The sequence below is a fragment of the Salvia hispanica genome, chromosome 1 (assembly GCF_029641045.1).
Source record: "Salvia hispanica isolate PSC_SH4W2 chromosome 1, Shi_PSC_v1, whole genome shotgun sequence".
In the NCBI taxonomy this organism is placed as follows: Eukaryota; Viridiplantae; Streptophyta; class Magnoliopsida; order Lamiales; family Lamiaceae; genus Salvia; species Salvia hispanica.
The window spans coordinates 12,673,266-12,686,939 of NC_142692.1; the positions used below are offsets into that span (position 1 = coordinate 12,673,266).

A 13,674-nucleotide genomic window follows, 5' to 3' on the forward strand; every position below is an offset into this window, starting at 1 on the left:
CCCTGGCTAAATAGAATGTTGAAGATTTAATCTGTGAAATGAAAAGGAACCAGATTTTATTATCACGGCAATGTTTACATGGGTTAAAAAATTAGTACGGATTACTAAGCACAATAACAAATCTAAGACATACAAACAATCATGATCATCCGAATTTAAACACATGATTATATTGATCCAGCTTCAACTATCAAAATTAGCTCCAGCATTATTCAACCATCAAATACCGAAATCAGCAGAGATGATACCATATCCATATGAAGCATGCGCAATGAAAGATAAATCCCTCATAAATAAATACTAGTATTTAGAAAGTTGCAGGATTCAAGGTTATGAAATTGAGCCCCAACGTCAATATCGGTAGGAAAACAAATGGGCTTTATCTTGTAGGTTTTGGTTGGGTCGTGGTTTCAGAACGAATTCATTTTGTGAACTTCAAGAAATATTGTAGTAGTACTGATTTATAATAGGGTTAATTATTCCATGAAACTTTGTGAAATTCTGTTTATTTTACTCCTTTCAACATTTGCATGATAAATCACGAAGTTATAAAAAATTTAATTGTCCCATTATATTGTTTTTGGAGGCAAAATCAATGTTAAATTGGTGCGCACATGTAAAATTTTGGTGTTGTCAATGAATATTGGCGTATATGTATATTAATGTTGACGATGTAAACGACTAAAGAATGAAATTTTGAGCTTAATAAATTTTAAAAATAAATAATAGCACAAATTTGATCAAATGTGACAATTAGAAATTTTATAACTTCATGATTTATTATTCAAATTTTAAAACATGTGAGATAAATAATCAAATTTCATGATTTTATAGATAATTAATCATTTATAGTACTTCCTCCGTTCTATGTTAATTGAGTTTCTATTTTGAAAAGTTCCAAAATAATTGAGTCGTTTCTATTTTTAGCAAAAAATAGCATTATTTTTTACTTTATTCTCTTTTCATGTATCATACTCTATCCATTATCCACTCAACGGAGTATTCTTAAATTTATTAACGAAAGGAAGTGTCAGTGTGGACAAGGAAGTTGAGTAAGATTATTAATTAAATAATAAATTATTAACTTGCTAAGAGAACCCTATCAAAATATGACACGTGTCGCCACAGAGGTCCCTTATCCGATTCGCAATAACTAATATGTAATGAAAATATTGTCCTGCATCCGATGGTTGTAATGGAAGTGGACAACAAAAGGCAACACTTTCACAGCCATCTCTCTCGATAATGCTCCATGAGAGCTCAACCTCGTGAAAACTAATGACTACAGCTCTCTGTGCTGAATTCTTTCCTCACCGCCTCCTCTTCACCCCTCACAAACTCCGCCACAAAATCCCTCCCTACACTTCTCTTTTCAGATGCAGAAGCAACGGAGATTCCCAAATCACAAACCTAGACACACTCAAGGCTAAGCTTTCTACTGAAGCGAGGCCCAATCATGTCTCCGCCTACACCGATTTCAAAGAAGCCCATTTCTTGAAACTTCTCCACCGTTCCTGCAAAGCCGGGAACTACGATGAAGGTCTCTACTTTCTTGAATGTATGGTCAATTTGGGCTACAAAGCTGATGTCATTCTCTGCACCAAGCTCATCAAGGGCTTCTTCAGCTCCAAAAACGTCGACAAAGCTGCCAAAGCGATGAGGATTCTTGAGAGATATGGCGAGCCCGATATCTACGCTTACAATGCCTTTGTCAGTGGCTTGTGCAAAGCTAATATGATTGATTCTGCTAATCAGGTGCTGAGCAGGATGCGGAAGAGGGGTTTTGCACCTGACATTGTCACCTATAATATTATGATTGGCAGCCTTTGCAATCGAGGGAAGCTTAGTTTAGCTTTGAAGATGATGGATGATTTGATAGCGGAGAAGAATTGTCAGCCTACTGTCATCACCTACACTATCTTGATTGAGGCCATGATTCTAGAAGGTGGGATTGGTGAGGCAATGAAGATCTTTGATGAGATGCTGGCTAGAGGGCTGCAGCCTGATATGTATACTTACAATACCATTATTAGAGGGATGTGTAGGTGTGGACTGATGGATGAGGCTTTCGAGTTTGTTAGGAGCTTGACGAGTAGAGGGTGTAAGCCCGATGTGATCTCGTATAACATCTTGTTGAGGACTCTGCTGAATCAGGGGAGGTGGGATGAGGGGGGAAGGTTGATGGAGGAGATGTTTGCAGCTGGGTGTGAGCTGAATGTAGTCACCTACAGCATTCTGATCAGTTCGCTGTGTCGGGAGGGGCAGCTGGAGGAGGCCATCAACATGTTGAAGATCATGATGGATGAGGGTTTGAGCCCGGATACGTATACCTATGATCCGTTGATCTCGGCTCTGTGCAAAGAAGGGAGATTGGATTTGGCGATAGCGTTCTTGGATTACATGGTCTCGAGCGGCTGCTTTCCTGATATAGTGAACTACAATACTATACTATCAGCATTGTGCAAGAATGGCAATGCTGATGAGGCTTTGGAGGTCTTTGGGAAGCTTGCTGAGAACGGGTGCCCCCCGGATGTGAGCACCTATAACACGATGGTGAGTGCGTTGTGGAACTCTGGGGACCGGGGTAGAGCTCTGGTGCTCGTCTCGGAGATGATAGGTAAGGGGATTGATCCTGATGAGATCACTTACAATTCTCTTATATCATGTCTGTGTAGAGATGGGATGGTGGATAAGGCTGTTGAGTTGTTGGGAGATATGGAGAGTAGTGAGTTTATACCATCGGTTGTTACTTATAACATTGTCATTCTTGGATTGTGCAAAGTTCGTAGGATCAGTGATGCTATTAGAATACTGGCAGAGATGGTTAGGAAGGGCTGCCAGCCTAACGAGACGACATATGTTCTGCTAGTCGAGGGTGTGGGGTTTGCAGGGTGGCGAGCAGAGGCCATGGAGCTTGCAAACGCTCTGTGTAGGAGAAATGCTATATCAAATCAGGCATTGGCGCGTCTTCATAGAACGTTTCCCGTGAATGATGCTTATGCAGGAGGCTCTGCTAGAACATAAATCAAAAGGCTAATTTTGTGTTTTTGGGCTCTGATTCTGTTTAGTTGCAAGTCTATATTGATTAGTTCTTGATCTTCACTGTTTTTTCACAAAATTTTGATGGTGTGCAGTTGAAGCCATTAATACAAGAAATTCTTGAGAGAAACTGCAGAAATCGTCATTACATTCATAGCAAGCACACATTATTATCTACTATTGTCGTGATGCATTCCGAATCAATAAACTTGAATTATGTTTATTTCGATTATAAGATTATTGAATCAGCATCCTTTGTCAAAATGACATCTTACAATAATGAAATACAGAAAGAATGATGGAAATACAATCATAACATCTCTTAATGGGGAAAATAATTAGTCTGAAATATATTATATATGATGACTATGAAGATTTTCCTAGATTACAACAAAAATGCATACTTACAAAAGCCATTAGGCCAAGACGAACGTAGGGTGAGGCACCCACCGAACTGAAAAAAATGAGCAGTCTATTTCGCTAAACAAATCAGTATTCCAACAAGCTGTACAAGGGGGTGAAGCTCAGAAGATGAGTAGGTCTGAGAGGTCATCCATGGGTATCTCAAGGCCGACAACATCATCGTGTTCTTCACCGTCTACTTCAAAATTGAACCAAGAATTGAGATCCTGAGGTGCATCTGTGTCGCAATCTACACCTAGCTCTTCTATCCCGTCTATGTTGTCGAGGGGCAGAGTCGAGACGTCAGCCAAAGAATCCTTGGCGTCTCTCGATGACCCAGGAGGGGCATTACCGGAAGACATGAATCTAACATCTTTTCTCCTGTTGCCACTGTTGTTTGCGGCTTCACTGCCTGTTTCTGCGATTTTATTGACTCCAGACATTGAAAGCTGAGCTGTTTTCTGCTTCAGTTTCGATTTTGTTTTTCGCTCGCCCTTTGCACCACCCATGGACAACCTTCCGTGCTTGCTTGAATCCCTATCCCTTTCGCTTCTCTTTCCCTTTGCACCACCAGACATGCCTAGACCAGCCGAGGCTCGGAAAACGGAACCACCTACATCATCAAGAGATAGTTCTTTTTTCTTTCCTCTATTTGATATTGGCCCATTTTTAGCAACACCGTGATCGAAAAGACGAAGTGAAGTCCCAAGTGCATCTGCCAAATCAAAAAAAAAAACATTTTTACTATTAGAGCGAATAGAAGATAAGAAGCATAAAACTGAAAATGCAAATATTGTTTCCAAGATGTGTTGAAAATTATTACAGGATCTAAAACACATTAAGTATATCACAGCATATTGATAACTTGCTGGGAGTTGGATCATATTTTGTATTGGCTATTTGTAACTACATTTAACAAGATAAAGTGCTTACCATTAGCAGCTGCTGGGTTAACACCAGAAAGTAGCTCCATCTCAGAGAACTGAGGAGGTGGTGCGTAAACGATTTCCCGAAGTGCAGGCTCAGAAAAACAACTGATACCTGAATCTTCGAATTTACGGCATCTAATTAGTGTCCTCTTGCAAAAAGCCAAAGCAACTTGTTTTGACACCTTAGTAATTCCATGCTTAGAAGCAAAGGTTCCTTTAGTTGCCTGCAAATCATTCCAAACAAGAACCGAAATCAGTATGTAGTTTTGTTCCATATAAAACAAGAGAAAATGGTGCAGTGCCTTACTAAAGATGATGGTTACTGAGGACACTTTAAAAAATGTATCAATGAGGATTCAACAATTCAAATGTACTACTCTCTCCATCCTTGAAAAATAGAAACTTTTTGGAATGGCGCAGGTTTTAATGCACAATTAGTAAAGTAAGAGAGAGAGAGAGAGAGAAGTGATTGAAGTATTATTGTTAGTGGAGAATGTGTCCTATCTCGTTAGAGAAAAAGAAATTTCCTAAAATAGAAAGTTAATAATTTTAATTTTTAAGGGACATACCAAAATGAAAATAGTTTCTATTTTTAAAGGACGGAGGGAGTATAATATTAACTCGCACAGTCTCACTCGAGTGGCAGATGGACAGGAAAAATCAATAAGGTATAGTTTCACAGAAAATACAGTACTCCAGGGTTCGGAAGATTTATTTATCTATAATACCATAGAGCATCAAGAATTTAAAACTGACCAGAAGTTTCTTATAGCTCGACTCAACAAGCTTGTCCATTGCAACCTGCTCAGGGTCCCTGACATACAATAAAACGCATTGTATGTATCATGAGTTGATGCTAACAATACTTCTACTACTCCTTGATGATTTTTTTTACATATGATGGCTTCAAGTAATAAGAAATTTACCTTCTCATGCCATTTTCTTCTTGAATAGCCTTATCTATTTTATCCAAGCATGTTTTCTTCTTCCTAACCTAAATTTTAAGCGCAGGAAAGAAAATCAATTACATTGAACCATGCACACAGACACAGCCTTGAGATGTTGAGAGCAAGTGTTCGCAAGAGGAAGGAAGCAGGAACTAGTAACAAAGACTGCTCATCCATGAATTTAGAGAAATATGTATATCTTAAAGATAGTGCAGACAGATGACCTGTTCAAGAAGTCCCTTCTCCAACCTAGCAATTTCATGGTTGATTCCCTCATCTTCTTTGTCAACCAGTGCAGGCTGCATAGCGTCCATTAGACAGTCATTAACAAAGAAGCATAAAAACAGGAATCGATAATTAATCACTTATATGTGCACTTTAACATCCGGAATGTTATTCAGATAAGTTAGCATGAAGAAAAGGAGAGTAAATATGAAAATCGTAATTTTCAGTATCAGTCTTTATGATCTGAAACCTACCACAGCTTCCAGGAACAGGCCAATGCTCTCCAGTTCTACTACAAGCTTTTCTTCAACACCCATCTGCTCATATTGAAAATTTAAGGAAGAAATGCTGCTATTATTTGGCAGCACGCTTTGTGGAGTATGCTCAAATCTTGAAAGCCTAACCAAAACTTCAACCTCTGAGTGCATGAAACCATCTTTTTGTGTCAGATCACCATTACACATATAGTCTAGTGCAGTAGGGCTCCTATCAACATCCATATTCCCATTACAAGGAAAAATCTTATGTGCATTGCCATTTTTCCTTGTTTGAGCCCCAATTATTGGCTCAGAGAATTCTAAGTTATTCGCACGCTGACTTTCAGTTTCAGAGAGGATGTATGAATTATTAGCCGAGTTCCTTAGTCTACCAAATCCAGTTTCTTCAAACTCTTCAATTTCATCTTCCATAATAAGAGCAGATAGTACTCTCTGATAAAGTGGAGTACTGCAAAAGCTTTTCTCTGCATCTGAGCACCCATGTATAAAGGAATTAGGGCGTTGCTCAACAGAATCCATCCTATCCAAAGAAGCAGAGCCAGAAGCTGGCATAGCTACACGGCGATAATCATCCTGATAAAATAAAAGCAAGCACTTTAAACATCAGATACAGTAGAAAACCAGAGGTGTGTGACAGATTCTGTTAAGAACATACTCCCTCCGTTTTTTAGATATAGCAACGATTTCCATTTTGGGTCGTTCTTTAAAAATAGAAACTTTAGAATCTTTCTATTTTAGGACATGGACCCCACAATCCACTAACTTTACTTTCACTACTTTCTCTCTTACTTTACTCATTTTTCTTTTCCTCTCTCTTACTTTACCAATTCTTCTCACTTACTTTACCAATTTTGCATTAAAACCCGTGCCGTTTCAAATGTTTCTATTTTTTTAATACGGAGGGAGTATTAGAAAACACTCAAAAAATTATTTCGATAAAAAGATTCAGCTCGAGTTATGAAACAAATAGCAGATTAGGAATATCACATGGACCAACAAGGGTTGGAGAAGTGGCGTTCAAATGAAATATGATGAAATATCTTAGTTACAAACCAGCAACCTGATCGAAATCCCCATTGCTCTGGTTCTGAGCCAAACTTGTACATGACTCTTCAGCCAATTTTAGCTGATACAAAATAAAGAGAACATTTAGAAATTGACTAACAACAAGAATTGGAGAATATACGTAACCATCAATAAAGTTCACCTGTTGTGATGAGTATGATTTTTCATCTTGACCTATAGAAGCAAACAAGGCCTCAAATGTTTTCCAGAAGGCACTTGAACATGCTTTGACTGCAGCATGGTGGTGATCAGCAAAACATGTAGGATAAACTTTTTTATAAGAGAAAAAAACAGCAATGCTTACAGCTAGAGGTGCGGGCCAGATTAGCGACTGCCAAGAGTTCTTCACGATCATCATCTGATTCCCCTGAGAAAGAAGAATACCTCAGTTTGTTCTGATTAACTCAACACTAAGACACATAAACTGTCTTAGGGTTCTTATCACTTATTCTGCTAAGGGACTCGCACTTCATTCTGAACATGACATTGAACTCATTAAAGTGAACGTGGTGAGCTTAATTAAGTGATAAAGCAGATCAAGCACAAGGTACGAGTTCTATTGACAATTATCAGGTACTGATAAAAAGCCAAAAAGTGGAGCTTTATCTTAGCCTAAGCTCAACACCACTCAAGAAATGAACAAGGAGCAATTCACAGATCTAAAGAGAAAGTAGGTTAAAAACCCATTAAAAGAACCACTGCTGGACCAATGGTCAAACCCTCAAATAGAAATAATTAGACTTAAAATCTACAATTTAAAGATTTCATCTACCACTGACCACATAGTACAGTCAAGAGACCTACAAAAACTAAAATTTTGATTGGCACTGTCCCCATAACCCAAACTTTAAAATATATAAAAGGGTTTACCACTGCAATCCGGGGATCCCCCATTTGTCACATGGCCAAGGCGAGAAAAGTTTCTGCGGTCTGAAAGCTTCTTCAAAGGACGGCCTGACTTACTGTGACATATGTAAAGACTTATTGAGCAACAGGAAAAAATTACATAAAACTAGGATTCAGTGTAGTCAGCAAAGAAAATAAAGTACCTCCCACTCTTCTCAGAACCAGACCTTGCAATTCGCAGAGGCTTGGTTGGCACCACATTATCCATTTTTTCTCTTGTTGGTGAAATACTAGCCCTAGAAAACGGTGATACTCGTCCACTCCTCCCTTGCCTTCTCACACCATCAGTAATATCTTCTTTGGCAACAATTTTATTCTTTTTAATAGGGATTGTTGATGGTCCAACACTCTGGCCTGCATTTGCAGTCCTTTCTTCCAGATCCCTACTTCCCACACATTTATCATTTATTATGTTATCACCAGCACCGGATTCTTCACTTTCAGACAATCTGGCTGGAGATGAAATATTTTCAGATTTTACTTTAAAATTTTGGCTCCCATTAGCGATGCTCTTGGTAAGAAGTGAAGTGTTGATCCCACCAATACTTATCCTTGGACCAAACTCTGTAGGAGAACACCCTTCAGATTGCATCTGCATTTCATCATTGTTTGATACTGGAATCAGATTTGTTCTCCTTGTTCGTGACATTTTCTGTGGCCTCTGACCACCCCATTGAGTTATTGGGGGAGAGGATGATCCGGAAGGTAAGGGACGCTTGCGATTGTTAGGCCCACCATTGGAAGTGTTTTTAGTCACAACTTGACCCTGTTCCCAACTCTCCAAAGTTCCAGTCACGCGAGGAGCATTAGCAGCAGACATAGAGCCACTCCTAGGTGCCCTTGAAGCCTTTCCTTTAACTATTGGGCTAGACGACATGGTATGGTTCTCCTCGCGATTATTCAACCTAAAAGGAGCCCCATAAGAATTGTCATCCCAATAAATTCCACTTCAGATTAACATAAATAATTAAATTGATTAGAGACCATTATTGTGGAAGGGATAAATTGAAAAAAAGTTCTTAGCTAAGTACTTATGTATAAAAAGAAAGACACATACTTAACATTTACTTTTCCCAGGGGTCGCTCCTTTATTGGTCCCCCTGACACATCCCTTGAGAGCATTGATTTTTCTTGTTCACTTTTGAAGGTTACACGGGGAGTAGAACCAGTTGAAGATGGCATAGGCTCTAGCTTGTTACCACCACCAGAAGCCCCTGATCTGTCAAAATAGCATATCCAGGGAAAATACATGATAATATTAGAACCAACACCATCAACAGTTCCATAAATTTAATACTCCCCCACAAAACTAATCTCCATGGCAAAAAAAAGTGAGCAGCGAGATTAGAACAACAAATAATTTCTGGATAGTTCACTAAACAACGGCAACAACAGACTTGATTACCTGAAACCATGTGAAGAATCAGCAGGGAGCAGACTAGAATCCATAGAAAGCTTATTATGCATGTTCCGTTTCAGTTCACCATCATTGTCCATGGATCTTGAAGACACTGCACCAACAGAGCGTTTCCTTTTCATTTTCTTATCCCATCCTTCTCCACCAGCAGGTAACCTTCTTATTTTTTCCTCAACCATATCAGGTTCTGCATTATTATCTTTAAGAAAGTCTCTTTCTTTTGTCACTGTCATAGGCTGCCGCTGTACTGCGTTATTCCTGCATTCTGCCTGAAAATAGGGAAGTGAGCAATTAATTCTAAACACAATAACAAAAGTAACCTCAAAGAACCAGACTATTGGTGAAACTCAAGACATAACCACTAGAAATGTAAAACACAAGAATGTAAAAAAGATACCAGTGCATTTTAGGCATAACATTGTAAGATACTTATTTGATATCTCCTCTGAATCGGTAGTTATAATTATGTGCCATTAATAGTTTTCCCTTATTAATAGACCAAAAATAGGAAGTGTGGGTTTGCAATGTACACAAGCACCTCAATTCATAATCAGCAACCTTTCCTGCTATTAAGTAGACCAGGTCAGAGTGAAGAATAGCTATCTTATACTTCTAGTCTTGTTTTCATATTGTTTTCGGGGTGGATATTCTTGGGAGCAGTTTGCTTGTTTCTTATGAGAGAGAGAGAGACTGATATTGTTGACACAACGATAGCAGAATGAAAGATGTGGGATTAGACATTTGCAACTAGCAATCTATTCGTTAAGTAAAAGTACGATATTCCAAATCAGCAGAAATAATTAATGATTCTAGTTCTACAAACCCGGGGTTCATTTGTTGAGGTACGTGACCGCTTACTGAGACCAACATTCTTAGACCGGACATCAAATTTCTGACTCCCTAATTCCGAAGAGTTCCGATGTATCTGAGATATCTTCAAGGTTGCACCACTAGATCTTTCATTTGACAACTGCTCATTCCGCAGCTGCTGAGGCTTCTTTGAGGGCAAGGCCTCAACATATTTGCTCAACTTATTCAAATGCTCATCGAACTTTCTAGCTCGCCCACTAGTCAAAAAGAGAAGTATTTGTTTCATAATATACAAAGATGATACGAAAAACAAATAAAAAACATTTGTGCACGAGCAAGGTTTAGAAAACTGTGCTCTGGAACATAAAGTGAATTTTAGAAACTGGAGGAAATGGTCCAATTCATTTTGATCTTCATGAATGCTCAGCACATGCAATATTTCTAAACAAATATATAATTCTTACCTGGCTTTGAAACAAGTATCTGCAACACTAGCTCTTAATCGTTTTAGCTCCTCAACAGCTGCTGGAGGTGAATTCTTTAGATGAGCAAGTCCAAAAGAGTTTTCCTCCAAATTGCTCCCAACTGAGTTACTCAGAACCCTCCTCAACTCACCATACCGAGCATGTCTTGGATCACCCATAACAATTGGCTCCAAGATTAGGCATTGAGATAATGAGGGCACATCTCCAGGTGAAATCACACTACCCCTAGAATTAGCCTTCCCAGAAGAAATATTCCTACTCTCTGAACCTTCTCTGAAACTTGAAGACCGACCCAAAGAGGGAGAAGTGTATCCCCTCTGGCTACTCTGGTAGTTACCAGCAAAATTAGTATCTGGACTGGCTGACATCAAATCAAATCTTGAGTTTCCATCCATCATTAGGATGAATAACTCATGTCTCTAAGTCTTCTCTCTAAAAAGTTCACACTGCCTATGCAGCCAAAAGCTGGAAAAGCCAAAAAAAGAGATAAGTCATCAGAGATCTCGAAGGGCTTTGCATTCTTTACCATGATAGCTCTATGAAATTTGACACAACTAAAGAACTCCCAGAATGAGTCGAGTGTATAGATAAGCAGTAATGAGTCAAAGGCACAGAGACAGTCACTTAAAAATGAAGCACTACAGAACGAGCAAAGTTGGGAAACTACAGTTTTTGTAAAGACTCATGATTGATCTGACATTTCTAATTCTATAGGAACTTAAACTTCTATATCATGCAAATACGTAATTAAGTGACCTCTTTACAAACAAGTGAATTATCCCATAAATAAATTCTAATAATTCAAAGTCGATCGATTCACTCTGCAGTAATGAGCAACCACGCACTTCAAAAATACTTCTTTAGCGGCTCAAATCAAAATACAAACATAAAAATTAACCATAATCCAAAAGGGTGACATTGAACAAGACAAAAGCAATAAGCTAAACATAACTATAAAAATGTAATTGCCCATCAATTCGTATACAAAGTCAAAAAACAGAATTAAACAGGGAATCATCCAAGATTTGCTAAGCAAATAAAAGTGGCAGTGAACAACAAACCAACACATAAACTACACGATAAAACACTCCAACATTTCATTCAAACACTAAAAAAACCCAATTGACCAAGTCCAAATTAGGGTTTATTGATAGATCCCCGTTCCCTCCAAAATTCAATAAATTGCACAGCTTCCAGCTCGAATATATTTCAATAATTACCAGAAGATCGAAGTAGCTAACCTGCATTCGTAGATCGAGCGGGATCGGAGAGCTCTACCGCCTAAGCAGAAGGGGGGAAACAGGGAGATAGAAAGAAAATAAAAAAGGCGCTAGTAGAGAGAGAAAGAGAAACGGCGAACGTAATCGTATTTTGTTTCTCTTTTTTCTTCGATTCACTGAATGTTGGATTGCTAATTTGCAAGCTGGATTTTGGGAAAACGATTAGTAGCACTCGAGTATTTTTTTGCCCAAAAATTTAGGACACGATTTTTATTGCTCCTTCACTCTGGGAAAAAATTACTGACATTTTTTTAGAATGTCATATTGGCGTTCGATTTGTCAACTACAGTACTTAATTTTTATGATAAATAAATCTATGGAGTCATAAAATTACTACCCAAGTAGCCATTAAAGAATATTTCAATTAATATAGATAATCAAAATAATGGTAATTATAATTAATTGTCTCGTGTAATGCTCAAATGTTTTCACGCTAAAGGTGCTTTAATGGTGAATCGATTATTAGTTAAGTGATAACTTAACCGATTAAGGTTAGTAACAATTAACCGATAACTATTTTCGACTTTGGTTAGTGTGTAAGAAAAAAAATGATTTTATCAGTTAAACCGAAAAAACAATCTAATACTGTAGTTAATAAGTAAGTAGTGTATTAATGTCAGTTCTTTATTTGAAAGTGCGGACGATGTATAGCAATTAGTTAAGCTTTTGTTTCGTATACAAAGGGATGCACGTTTGATTCTTGATACTCCTTTTTTTTATCTTGTTTTGCCTCTTTCTTCTTTTCCATTATCGAAGATAGGTAAAATATTATTACAAAATGTTCTCCTAATTCGGTAGCATTTCCTAATTTATTTAGAATAGCTACAATAACTCATTTGGAAATCATCATTCAAAGTGATGTGCATTTTACTTCAATTTGGATGATCAACTATCGAGTGTATAACAAAATTGAATGAGAAAATCGATTGCGTGAAGATCTGATAAGAGGAAATCTAAATAGCGTTAAGCACGGTTGAGCATTCATTTTTTTCCCAACACTCATAGATCTATTTGAACAGCCATGCATATACTTATAGTTCAGTGATTTTTGAAAAATTAGGTTACTTAAAATAATGGGGTAGTTTTATGGTACCAATCAAATATGCATAATGTTTTATAGTATTGCACGTAAAGCTGGATATCTTTGGACAAACAATCTTTATTTTCTCATGTTCATGTTCATGTTCTCAGGTACTAAAACTATTGGTTTTTTTAAGTACTAATAATAATGGTCGAAAAAAAAAAATGTGCACTTAATTAGTATAAAGTCTTGTGAAAAGTGTAAAAAGCAGACAATATCATGTCAATGTGAAGCTTGAACGTGCAATGGTGAACCCTCATAGTGTTATCAAAGTCGAGGTTTGACGTATCTGTGTGGCTCGGGTTTCGGTCGATTGCATACACGTTCTCCAGTGTTTCTGTGTGAGCTCGATCAAGATATGTGGTGATCTGAGGCGTGCGTGGTCTTGGAGGATTGTTGAGGTTCAAACCATCCCAAATCAGAATTAATATGCGGTGACCTGATCTTGGTTTGAATGAGGATTGTTAGGGTTCGAATCATCCTACTACTTGTATGAGACCTTTTAGAGTGTCCTAAAAAAAATAGCGAGGATTTTGTACAAAAGGGACAATATCATACTCCCTCCGTCGTCCCGCAATAGGAGTTTTATTTAGTTATGGCACGAGTTTTAAGAAATATAATGAAAAGTGGGTTGAATAATTTAGTGGAATTTGGGTCACACTTATATATTCGTTTTATAATAAAATGTGAGTGAAATAAATTGGTGGAATATAGGACCTACTTACTGATTATAGTAAAATTAAAATAGGACTCCTATCGTGGGACATATAGAAATAGCAAAATAGGACTTTTATTGTGGGACGGATAAGT

At 37.8% G+C, this 13,674-nt stretch overlaps 2 protein-coding genes across 4 annotated transcripts; one reads left to right on the forward strand and one right to left on the reverse strand.

Moving 5' to 3' along the window:
- Positions 1 to 1,191: 1,191 nt before the first annotated feature.
- LOC148933274 (Pentatricopeptide repeat (PPR-like) superfamily protein) lies at positions 1,192 to 3,169 on the forward strand. The gene has a single exon (XM_089066458.1). The coding sequence runs from the start codon at positions 1,279 to 1,281 to the stop codon at positions 3,022 to 3,024; it is 1,746 nt and encodes a 581-aa protein (XP_088922584.1). The 5' UTR covers positions 1,192 to 1,278; the 3' UTR covers positions 3,025 to 3,169.
- A 196-nt stretch (positions 3,170 to 3,365) lies between these two features.
- On the reverse strand, positions 3,366 to 12,020 carry LOC125221228 (uncharacterized). Of its 3 annotated transcripts, XM_089066451.1 has the most exons (16): positions 11,745 to 12,020; positions 10,483 to 10,968; positions 10,032 to 10,275; positions 9,197 to 9,477; positions 8,849 to 9,010; positions 7,935 to 8,696; positions 7,756 to 7,847; positions 7,190 to 7,252; positions 7,028 to 7,116; positions 6,881 to 6,946; positions 5,797 to 6,393; positions 5,542 to 5,616; positions 5,297 to 5,364; positions 5,127 to 5,184; positions 4,375 to 4,594; positions 3,366 to 4,156 (listed from the first exon to the last, which is right to left on the reverse strand). In XM_089066451.1, exons 2-16 carry the CDS (start codon positions 10,899 to 10,901, stop codon positions 3,564 to 3,566), a joined length of 3,789 nt encoding a protein of 1,262 aa, XP_088922577.1. In that variant the 5' UTR covers positions 10,902 to 10,968; positions 11,745 to 12,020; the 3' UTR covers positions 3,366 to 3,563. The 3 variants fall into 3 exon arrangements, with proteins under 3 accessions (XP_088922577.1, XP_088922579.1, XP_088922581.1); XM_089066453.1 differs by lacking the exons at positions 10,032 to 10,275; positions 11,745 to 12,020 and having other exon boundaries at positions 10,483 to 10,607; XM_089066455.1 differs by lacking the exons at positions 10,483 to 10,968; positions 11,745 to 12,020 and having other exon boundaries at positions 9,197 to 9,473; positions 10,032 to 10,154.
- Between the last annotated feature and the right edge of the window lie 1,654 nt (positions 12,021 to 13,674).

What these genes read in the sequence shown, in the direction of transcription:
- LOC148933274 (XM_089066458.1), top strand. Translation starts at nt 1,279, where the DNA reads ATGACTACAGCTCTCTGTGCTGAATTCTTTCCTCACCGCCTCCTCTTC.
- LOC125221228 (XM_089066451.1), bottom strand. Translation starts at nt 10,901, where the DNA reads ATGATGGATGGAAACTCAAGATTTGATTTGATGTCAGCCAGTCCAGAT. An exon ending in TCTGGCCCGCACCTCTAGCT is followed by an intron (nt 7,117 to 7,189) that starts GTAAGCATTGCT and finishes ACCATGCTGCAG; the next exon opens with TCAAAGCATGTTCAAGTGCC. An exon ending in GAAGAAAATGGCATGAGAAG is followed by an intron (nt 5,185 to 5,296) that starts GTAAATTTCTTA and finishes ATTGTATGTCAG; the next exon opens with GGACCCTGAGCAGGTTGCAA.